At 35.8% G+C, this 11331-nt stretch overlaps 1 protein-coding gene across 5 annotated transcripts in view; it reads left to right on the forward strand.

Annotated features, from left to right (window-relative positions):
- PUM2 (pumilio RNA-binding family member 2) overlaps nt 1-11331 on the forward strand; it is a 65116-nt gene that overhangs the window by 17315 nt on the left and 36470 nt on the right. For 3 of the 5 annotated variants that reach the window (XM_009701175.1, XM_009701178.1, XM_009701179.1), the window contains exons 2-7: nt 184-252; nt 5912-6017; nt 6309-6496; nt 7131-7303; nt 10657-10927; nt 11219-11312. In XM_009701175.1, the coding sequence (XP_009699477.1) occupies nt 184-252; nt 5912-6017; nt 6309-6496; nt 7131-7303; nt 10657-10927; nt 11219-11312 (901 nt within the window). Of the gene's footprint in view, nt 1-183; nt 253-5911; nt 6018-6308; nt 6497-7130; nt 7304-10656; nt 10928-11218; nt 11313-11331 lie in introns of those variants that run through there. The other 2 variants (XM_009701177.1, XM_009701176.1) reach the window with 1 other exon arrangement.

Raw genomic sequence — 11331 nt, forward strand, 5'->3', positions numbered from 1 at the left:
ATATTAGCATGGTTCATTAAATTGGTCACTAACTGTAGGTGTTCACGAAATCTGAACTCATGCTTCGCCTAAATTGAGTAGCAAATTTTGTGTGTGCTTTCAATTCTCAAAAATCTTGGGGAGGTTTCAGCTTTTGAAAATATATTTAACTAAAGGATCACTGTTTTGTTTTTCCTGCTACAGGTTCGATCTGTGGATGAGATGAATCATGAGTTTCAAGCTCTTGCCCTAGAATCTCGGGGAATGGGAGAGGTAATTATTGAGGGCTGAAAATCCAGTTGGTGGTTTGGAAATGTTGATACAATTTAAGAAGTCTTAAATAATATGATGTGAAGAAAAGAGATGCTTTTAAGACCAAATTGATTTTTCAGGCAACTGAAGGTTTCTCTTCTAAGGTGAAGAAAAACTAAGTACTTTTCAAGAATGCTGGGATGGGGGTTGACTGGATCCTTCTGTGTTACTATGTCAGTCATCTAATAAGACTGATACTCATGCAGAAGTGACAGGGTAATTTGTTTGAAAGTTTGTGCAGTTCTATGAAATGAGGCATGTTTTCACTGTCACTGTATCTAAGCTGGTGAAACAATTGCTTACTACCTCTGAGAAGGTAAGGAGACTGCGATCTGGAAAAGGTTTGGCTCCAGAAAAAGTGAAACGGGCATACCCTAACAGAAATGTGTGGTAATTTACTATTTTTTTTACCAATAATTCCTTAAAAGAAGCTTTTAACCAGGGTGAAGAGTGCCTTTATATAATTTAGCTACAGTGAAGAAGGATGTCTCTTTTTTTGATTGGTTTGGGGTTTTTTTTTGGTCAGTATACTTTTTGATGGGAGGGTGGGGCAGGGGGTGGAATTAAGATCATGGAGGATGACTTAGCTACTTCAAAAGCAGTTCCCTGAGCTGTTTAGAAACTAATCAAGATACATTAGGGTTACTTACCCTGACAGGACATGGTAATGAAATAAGTTCATGTTTAAGATTTCAAATACAGATCATTTTGTCTTGCTGGATATTTACCTAATTCGGTTGATCGTTGAACCAGTGACAGTATTTTGGCATAGCTTTCTTAAAATCGTAATAGGACTGTGATGTCTACAGAAACCATAACTTCCTAATGACAAACAAATGCTGTGTTCTAGTTGCTGAACATTTCTAGGCTAACAAATGGCTATTCTTGCCTGATTTTTTGACTCTGAAGCATTTGACAAATGAGTTGTCCTTTCAGCAATTTTTGCTTCATCCATGTTGACTTTCTTGAACCATCTCCCATTTGAAAAAGCAATAATAGATGAAGCCCTGTTCTTTAGAAAGCTGAGTAGCCACTTTGGATGTGCTTGCCTCCCCCTGCTCCCCCAGCTCTTAAAACTCCTTTTGAAAGGTAAAGGTTAGTAAAGTATCTGTGATAGTACCAACAGTGTGATAGAGTGGATGGGTAAAATTCATATTGGTGCTTGTTCTTTTGCCACCTGTGAAGTACTCTGAAAGACTGAATGCAGTGAAAGTGAAGGATGGCAGAAATGCCAGGGAATTAAGTTGAGGTATATATGAGTGCTCATACAGGTCTTCATTTTAGGTTCTTTCAGAGTGAGGGAGGTATTTCTGCATGATTGTGATTTTGTTTGTTTTCATGGTGTTCTGTGGATCTATGAAGATGTTTAAAAAAGAAAAAAAGCACAACAAAAAAACCACACACACAAAAAAACAGAGTTCTGGTACAGTAATACAGCATCAGAAATTGATACTATATTGTGACCGTGCGCTTACTAGCTTATTATGTCTTTCACTTCAACTGTGTCTACCAGGTGTCTTGAGGTAATACAGGTTCACATAGCTAGGTTGACTTACTCAGTAATTTTCTTAATGTATTGCACAATAATAAAGTAGTTCAGGAATAGATTCCATGGCTGTATTAACCTTCTTTTTGATTATAACCTTCCAAAATATTAAAGGAAATGTCCTCATAAATACCCTTGTAAGCTAGAATTGGTAGTTGTACATTCTTGTGTGCTGCCCTCTGTCTGCGTTGAAAGGTGTGAAAGAGAGGTCATGTAAAGTGATTTGCTTCTAGCCATTGCAAAGTTGTTCTCTTCCTCATTTTCTCTGTCTGGATAGATTTTTCTCTGAGCTCAAATTAATTTCTTGTTCATAATTGTAGTCCTTCTTGGTCTTTTTCTTTTTTCCTGACTGGGAATCGATACTTGGCATTAGGAGGCTGTTAAGTCTTACTTTTCACATCATTACTAAAATCAAGACTGTCTGTGAATCCTCAGGCAAGTATCTCTTCCGTGTGCTAATGTAAAGGAATATAGTATGAAATCTGTTTTCATTCTGCCATAACACACTTTGGAAATAATACATACTGGAAATCCTTCTGTTAAGCTATCCATCTGAGCTGCATTCAGATAGAGCCTGGTATCAATCAGTATCAGGAATAGGACAGCAGAACATGAGCCAGATATACTATTTCCTTGACCTGTTTCTGTCTTGCAATTATTCGTTAATTTATTCTGTAAAGAAACAGACTAAAGTTTTATTAGCAAGCGATCTGCCGTGTTGCAGGCATCTTTGTCTAAATGTCTCCTAAAATTTTAGCTGTTAGATTGGTTATACACACATGATGCTTCTGGCGCCAGCTCGCAAAAGCTCTCATGACCCTTAAGGTCATGATAATATTCTGAAGAAATAATGACACATGGTGCTCTTTCTCTTCTCTAGACATCTGTTGTTTGCCAGCATAGTGGGCTTGAGGACCTTTAGTGTGAACTAATACAGGCATATATAAAACTTAGTGCCAAACAAAATATAAAACTGAATTTTTTTTTTATATTGTCTATTCTTATAGTAATTTGCAGGGTTAAAGCACACAGAAATTTCATTTTGGGGATACCATTTCTGGTGTCAAAACTTCATTCAAAGAAATTGTAGAAAGCTTTGTAAGAGTAACTTCTGATCTTAAAAATAAATTAAAATTATAATTGAAAAAATCCTTAATTCAAGAGCCAGTAATCGAGACTGTGCAGTTACTTGTCAGAGAGCTGGTTAAGAGGCAGCTTTAGCATAATTGGTTATTATCTATGCATATAAAAGGCCTTTGTTCATCTGGCAGAGACATAACAGGGATCAGTGCTGATACCAAAAAAGAAACTTTTTAGCATACTGTTGGAAGACCTTAGTAAGAAATATGTCAATCTTTTCCATTATTTTGAATTAGGATTGGATGTATCTTTGTAAAGTTTCTTTTTTTATTTGGTTAAATGCAGGAAATACTAAGCAAAATGCGTTATCAAAGAGTAAAGCACAATGATTTTAGCTACTTTTGTTAATTTGTGATGATGACATCTTGATTAAATCTTCCTCAGTAGAACTAATCAAGTGGGGGTTTCTTCTTGTCTGTTAAAGAGGAACACACTTGTTTTGTTTTTCTGCAAAGTGCTCTTTTGAGTTCCACAATTAAATAGTTCACAGCTGCTAGGGCTGCTCATTTATATGGCAATCCAATAGCTAAAACATCCCTTTAAAAAGAGCATAGTGTGTCATATCCATAATCTGTCAAAAATAAGTAAATAACGAATCTAAATCACTGGCCCTCAGAGACATGCAAAATTGTAAACTTTAAAAAATTCCGTTTACTTAAATATTTGAGGGACTTCTTTGTTGTGTAGAAATTTTAACGAAAATATTTTCTGTAAATTTGTTTGATCTTCAATAGGATACGCTTTAAATTTAGCCTCTTGAGGTACCGATGGTGCATTGTTTTGTGTTAAAGATATTCTGTTTTCTGTGTGTACCAGAGTACCTGAAGACTGCAAGCAGTTGACTATATCTGTTTGGAATTTAAGAGCATGTAGTTTAAAAAAAAAGAAAAACCCAAACAACATCCTATAAAAAAATAACAAGAAAATCCTCCCAAAACAACCTGTACTTCTGCAGTAAGGATTATTGCTGCTTTGTACCAGTGGACAGGGGTGGTTTTTATCTCTGATAGAAATCCTGCAAATGAGTTTTGAGATGGAAACTGGTATTGCAGTGTGTTCTGCTCTAAACTTGCATATTGTTCTTAAAATTCTGTTGTCTGAACACCTGTCTTATAGTGGAATTTACTAATTTCAGGGTAAGCATACGTTAAGGTAAGGCTCATTTTATGACACTCAAGATGCTACTTGATCTGTTTTATTCTGACAAGGTTGTGTTAGGTTGTGACACCTCCACTTTTGTGTTTCTCATAGATGTCATCTCAGCTGCACGCATATTTGAGCTTGTCTTAGACTGAATTTAAAATAAAATGTAATTCTCAAAACTAGGGTTTAATAGATAAGATATTAAATGCTTGCTTTCTGTTCTACCACTATCCTACAAAATGGAAAATAAGTAGTATTGCAAACTTGTTACAATATAAAGCTAAAAAGGATGAGTAGATTGCATAGGCCGAGCGGAAATTTATAATCTTTTGCTTTTAGTTGAACTGCAGTTGTAAGATTCTATTAATCTGTTTGTCTGTCCTCTGATGGCTAGCTTCATCCCTTAAATTTGAGGTAAACTTAATATCCTGATGCTTCCAGAGTATGTTTAGTTGACATCTGGTGATGATACTCGCATGCACTTGAGAAAGTGGGCATCTCTGTCAGGACAGGTGATAACAGTGTACCATTCTTGCAAGCATAATACTCTCCTGTAGTTTTGTTGAGCTTTGGCAGTTTATCGTCCTCCACCGTGAGTCCTTCTGTGTTAATGAATTTATGTAGGGAACCCAGGGCTTTCAGTAGGTTAGCTAGTCAAAATACTGTTTCTGGTAAGAGCTCTGGGCAGCCCAGAAAAACAGCAATCAGGAATCCTTAAGTTACTCCAGAGGAGCTCTCATCACCTCTGTTGCAGTGTTAATATTGTGGCCTGTTAACGGCAATCTTATCCTCTTCCTTAAGCTGTTTTCATGAGCTCTTTCAATGCTACATTAAGAAATACCTGAAAAAATACTCTTGGTAGCAGTTTCATCAAGGCTTATGCTAAGCAGCTGTGAAGTTCAGAAAGGTTTTTTAGTCACTTAAGTAACAGGAGAGCCAAAGCTCTAGAATGTACTCAGTTATTGCTAACATAGCGTTACCAGATTACATGGGGTTTTTTTCTAAATTCACAATTGAAAAATTTAAATTGAACATTACATTTTGCAAAATTTGATGGTTTATGATGCTGTCTTCAGAGCTCTTCCCTGGTTTTTTTGCAAGTTGTTTTCATTGCACCTTCAGTTGATGGACTGTGTAAAGTACGTAATATATAGTCTGAGAACACAGGTTTTTAATTACATACTCAAGAGAAAATGTACTATGCAGAGTTTGGCAGTTGTGCTGCTGCTGAGAAAAGTTAGAGGAATAAAGTAAAAGTAATAAAGTAAAAAGAACACTGACATTTGAGGTATGTTTGTTTGTGCGGTGCTTCTGTCATGTCGCACTAAGTTCTAAATTTTGGAACATGATGCATTTTTAAGTGAACAGAACTTTACAACAAACTGCTGCTGTTTCTGGTTGTCATGATGGTATTAGTTAAAGGCCAGGCTTTTGAGCCAACATGGAAAGAAGGCAGTGTTAGAGTTTCTGAGAGGATTGACTTGGTTTAACACAGGGATTTATTTGATTAACTTTTTTCATAACTGCTTCTATATTCTGTGTCTCTCCCTCATAACTTAAGAATCTCAGTCTTGTTGGGGTCATTTGAGCGATTTCTTTATACAGCATCAGGTTCAGTAACAGAACATAACTTTTAAGTGTTTATAATTATTCCTTGGCAACACGTGCTCCCTTATGTAAAGCTGACTTTGATATCTGAAGTGAATTACTTGCATATCCTCTTCATAGTATTGCTCGTTTTGCCCATTTATAAGCATATTTTAAATAAAATAATTTTCTGTTTTGGAACAGCTTTTACCTGCCAAAAAGTTTTGGGAACCTGATGATTCAGCAAAAGATGGACAAAAAGGGATATTCCTTGGTGATGAGTGGAGAGAGACTGCATGGGGAACTCCTCGTAAGTGATTGATGTATATGTATTGAAAAATCAGTCATGTTTACTTAATGTTATTTAAAAGTAAAATAATACTGTAAATTTTAATTATGTATTAAATTTGATTTTCCTTTAATTGTGAAAATGTATACTGCACTGGTGGTTGTGTGCCAATAGCACTTTGTTGAAACTGGGATTTGGATTTTTTTATTTAATTTTGGTCTTGTTTAATGCTGCCTCTATAAGTGTATGAAAAAACATGGCAAGTTTTAATTAAAAGAGTACAATTGGTTTTTTTTAATTTGTTTTTAACAGACCATTCTATGTCCCAACCTATTATGGTACAGAGAAAGCCTGGACAGGGTTTTCATGGAAACAGTGAAGTAAATGCTGTATTGTCTCCACGATCAGAAAGTGGTGGCCTTGGAGTGAGCATGGTAGAATATGTGTTAAGTTCTTCTCCAGCTGATAAATTGGATTCCCGGTTTAGGAAAGGAGCTTTTGTAAGTAATGCAGTGTGTTAAGCTCGCCTAGTTACCCACTATGGTCTTACTGTCTTATATGGTATATTTTCTACTCTCTTTGTCCATTTTCCTTTTTTAACTTTTCTCTTTAGAAGTATGTGTGTAGTTGCTATCTGTGTCTTCCTTGGTTGGAGGGGGCAAAGAGGGATGTGGTTTGGGAATCTTAACTAAAGAGCTGTCTTAAATAAAGTACTTTCCTAACACCTTTAAATAAAGGTAGGAAAAAAGATTGCAAACAGCTTAAAGTGTGTGATGGGCTTTATTCTAGATCTTTCTATTCTATGTTTCCATGCGGGTTTGCTTTGTACTAGATGTTTTAACTGTAAAAAATAAACTTTTTCTAATTTGAAGTGTTACTGCTTTAACAGCACCGCTATAGTTAAGGTTGGGTTAGCTCTTCCATTATAAATCTTGGCATTCCTTTTCACGTTTTGGCAGTTATTAATTGCATGTGGTTGAAACTTGATGACCAAGTTACCCACCAAATGCAATTTCATTGAAAACAAACTGTTTGTATTGTTTACGTGCACTGTAGTGTAGAATTAGGTCACCTTGTGGTACTCCTATTGTGTTCTGTTCAATATTCAGAATCAAACAGATTCTTTTTCCTCAGGGCACTAGAGATGCTGAAACAGATGGACCTGAGAAAGGAGATCAGAAAGGCAAGGCTTCTCCATTTGAGGAGGACAAAAACAGAGATCTTAAACAAGGAGATGATGAGGATGTTACTAAAATAAATGGCAGAGGTTTGCCAAATGGAATGGATGCCGATTGCAAAGATTTTAAGTAAGCTTTTAACTGTTTCTCAAGAAGACAAGCATGTCTCTTAAGGGCATTATTACAGTTCTGGTTTGTGTGTCAGCTTTAAACATTACCCAGCTGCAGACTGATTCTTCCTACCTCACGTCCTCCCTTTCCCAGTGTGCCACATGTTTCTTAGGATGTCATTAATGTGTGTGTCACCTCTCATGAGACAAATTCATCTTAATATAGTAATTATTCAAAGTAAATGGGTACCTTCCAAATGTGGTGAATTAAAGAGGAATGAAAACTTTAACCCTTTTAATTTCAAACTAAATTCCTTTCTCTCTCTGCTTCTTTTTAATACTCTAACTTTTGCGTTTGATTGTTGTTGTAGAGAGTAAGTCCTACAGAATTTTAGTTTTCCTTCTGATTTTGCTAGTGGATACCGTAGCCTGACACAATTATTTCCCCACAAAAGACTTTATAGAAACCATTTATTTGACTAAGGAGAAACAATGTATTTCCCTGTTCACTTAACTATTAATTAAATGTCACCTATTCACAGTATAGAATGGTGGTGTGGTTTGGTTGTTTCCTTAGGTGAAAAAAAAAAAAAAATCAGACCAAACTTGAGCTTTTGAACTGTGAACTCCTATATGACAGCACAGCCAGCCTGTTTTTTCCTAATACTGAACTGCATTTTAAATTGAGTGTTTTTAGAGGACTAATCTTTGTTTCTAAATGACTGCGGTGCATTTGTAACTGTCATACAGAAGAATTAACAAGATCAGAAAACTAGAGTATTGCTCATAAATTTGTATTAATGTGATGAACGTGACCAAATAGCAGTGGTTTCATTAGTTCATAATTGAACAAGTACATTAAAATGCATGTTTGAATCCCACACGTAAGTATTTCCTACCCTTTAAAAAAAGTATTTAGCTGAGGCTAAGGAGGGATTCTTGAAGTCTATTTTTCAAAACGTATTATTGAAAAGATATATAATACCAAGGATATTGGGGAGTTCAAATAAGTTCCTTTTGGATGCATGCTGCAATATGCACAATAAACAAGGTTACCTTCAATATTATATGTAGAAAATGCAGAATAAATTTTTGTCCTGCTTTTCTTTTCCAGTGTCTTATTTCAATTTTGAAATAGTTGCTTGCAAATTACCTGTTGTATTATTTAAAGAGAGAAATTATTAAAAAAGACACAAGTGCAAAAAAGCATCCAAAGCCAGTAAACCTCTCTCAAAAAAATAAGGCCGTCTAATTTAAATGGGCCATATAAAGTGGCTGTATAAAGCCCTCCAGAGGTTTATAATTGAAGTATTGACACAACTTTAACTATAGCAACAGAACAGCATCAATATAAGGAGCAACCTGTATTAATTAAACAGAAGTGTTAACAAAGAAACTTTGTCCTGTCCTCCTTCCTGTATTTTTATTGTACTTAAAGCTTTTTTTAAACTAAAATATGTACTGAAATAACTGCTTTTTTTTCCTTTTGTTCTTCACTTTGTTGATGCTGTGTGTCACTCGGGAAGAATAAGGAATTTTAAATGGCGTCAAACTCAAGTTTTGTACATTGAGCAAGACATGGTTGCTAGCTAGGATACTTAGATGGTAGCCAGTATGTTATAGATGATCATCATGAGGTTGGTTGTTACATTAAAAAAAAACATATCTAGTGTAACTGCTTTATCTATGAAGTATTTTGTCCAAAGTAGTAGTAGTATTTATTGTTGAATAAACTTACTAAAAGACTGTTTTCTAGCTGTACAGTCTTTAGAGTTGGTATCAGCAAATACATAAGTACTAGCAGATTTGGTTTCATTAATCTTGTGCTTCAGTGAGGAACAGATACTTCAATTTTGGAGCCCTGAAGAGGGAGGAGAACAGGTAGTACTAAGACTGTGTCTCTGTCCTAGAATTGGCAATATACCACACTGGTCCGGCAGTGTACTGCTGCAATAAATGTAGTTTCATCCTGCAAGATGGCGTCTTGTATTTGAGCCCAGTTTTCACAGGTAAAGCAAGCTTAACTGGAAGTTGTATGTTTCCTGAGAAACAATATATAATTATCAAGTTCTGCCGACACAGTAATGCTGTTAAGGGATCATAGATTCTCTCACACAACTCCTTCCTAGTAGCTGACGTAGATTTTTGCCTGTAAAAATTGGTAGTCTAAACAACATGGCCCAACACAGAAGATGGGGTACCACTCCAAATAAAGGTACCCTAAATCTAACCAAATGTAGAGTTGGGAAACTGTTTAAGATGTGAATCTGTTGACGTCTCACTTCAGGTGTTTGCCTGTAGGTGTTTATAGGTGCACAGAAATTCCCCTGTAGTCAGTACAGCTGGTGGAGATGGGAGAACAATTCAGTTTTTACCCTAAAGTAAACACCCAGTCAGTGACTGGACAGTCAAGTTGCTGTCTAGGCTCTGTCAATGGTATTGACTAGATTTTCATCCCCTCTGATGGGAATTTAAACACTAGTGCAGCTAGAGATGTGTAAGTGTAGCTATCTATATCTCAATTAACACCAGCCCTTCGTATTTGGAAACTGAACTTTCAGGAATTTGGCATAATAAATTAACAACTTCCAACTCCATATCTTTGTCTTAGTGTCAACAGAAATCAAACACCTACATTTCTCTACATCCTAAAGGTTTTCTTCTGCAACAGTAGGCTATATTTATTCTTAAGAAAACTGAGATGGAATCAATGGGACTATATTAGGAACATGTCTTTTCCCCTGACCAGTCGTCTGGTGTAATGTAGTCTATAAAATGAGTTGTGTAGAAAATGAAATGTTTTAGTCAAATGCTAAATGAGGCAGTTATTAGACCATTTTACTAAAGGTAAAAAAATGTATTGTTTGCTTTTGAGATGTGAAAGATACTTGCTATATTGTATGTTTGTCTTTTCCAGTTGAAGTTTTTTTGTCTCTTTCTCTCCTTTGTTATGAGATGGACTTAGCCGTAGCCATTTCCTTTTTTCTTTTTTTTTTTTAATTTCTCTTCGATGTATTTTCTCATAAAATCCCAAAATGCAATGAAGAGCCATCCCAAAAGTTACAAGTGACCACAGTTCACTCCATTTCACTCAAAACATCCTCAAAGATTTAATTTGTTTTTCTCACAGTCGTTTGAAGAGCTGTATAGTCTTAAAGTTTAAAAAAATAAATAAAACTGTGCTTTGAAATGAAATGTGTCCTTTATCTTGAGACATCAATGCATACTGGTTAAAATTGTTAAAATCAATCTATCACTTCCCTTTGTAAAGTCTCTGAGTTCAGAGATCCTTTTAAAATAGAAATGCTGTACTCTATCCATGGACAGCTTTATTTAAGACTGAAGAGTCTATATTGAATTTCTTCTAAACAGTCGTACCCCTGGAAGTCGACAAGCCTCCCCCACAGAAGTAGCTGAACGCTTGGGCCCCAATCCCAGCACTGCAGAAGGATTAGGTCCACTTCCCAATCCTGCAGCCCACAAGCCTCTGGTAGAAGAATTTTCAAATCCAGAAAATCAGAATCTAGATGCCATGGAACAAGTTGGTTTTGATTCTCTACAGTTTGACTACCCTGGCAATCAGGTACAAATGGACTCTTCAGGAGCTACTGTAGGACTTTTTGACTACAATTCTCAGCAGCAGGTTAGTACTGGACTTGAAAACATGCCAAATTGGTCAAATTATGCATTATCCTCTTTGATAATCAGTCATTTAAGCATATAATGCATTTAATTTTGTTTTGTCTGTGACTTAGTCGAAGGCAAATAAATCTGTGTTTGATCTAGAAGAATATGGGGGCATAATTTTCTAGTTTAGTAACTTACTAGGATAGAAGCTTGGTTTAAAATCTTTTTTTGTGAGTAAATCCCAGTATATGATAGCCTTGACTTCTGAAAACTGAAATGCATTTTTTTTTTTTTTCTTTTCCAATAGCTTTTCCAGAGGACTAATGCTCTGACTGTCCAACAGTTAACAGCAGCCCAGCAGCAGCAATACGCACTGGCTGCAGCTCAGCAGCCACACATAGGTGAGGTTTTTGTGAAGTA

This window comes from Cariama cristata, unplaced genomic scaffold (assembly GCF_000690535.1).
Source record: "Cariama cristata isolate BGI_N322 unplaced genomic scaffold, ASM69053v1 scaffold9905, whole genome shotgun sequence".
Taxonomy (NCBI): Eukaryota; Metazoa; Chordata; class Aves; order Cariamiformes; family Cariamidae; genus Cariama; species Cariama cristata.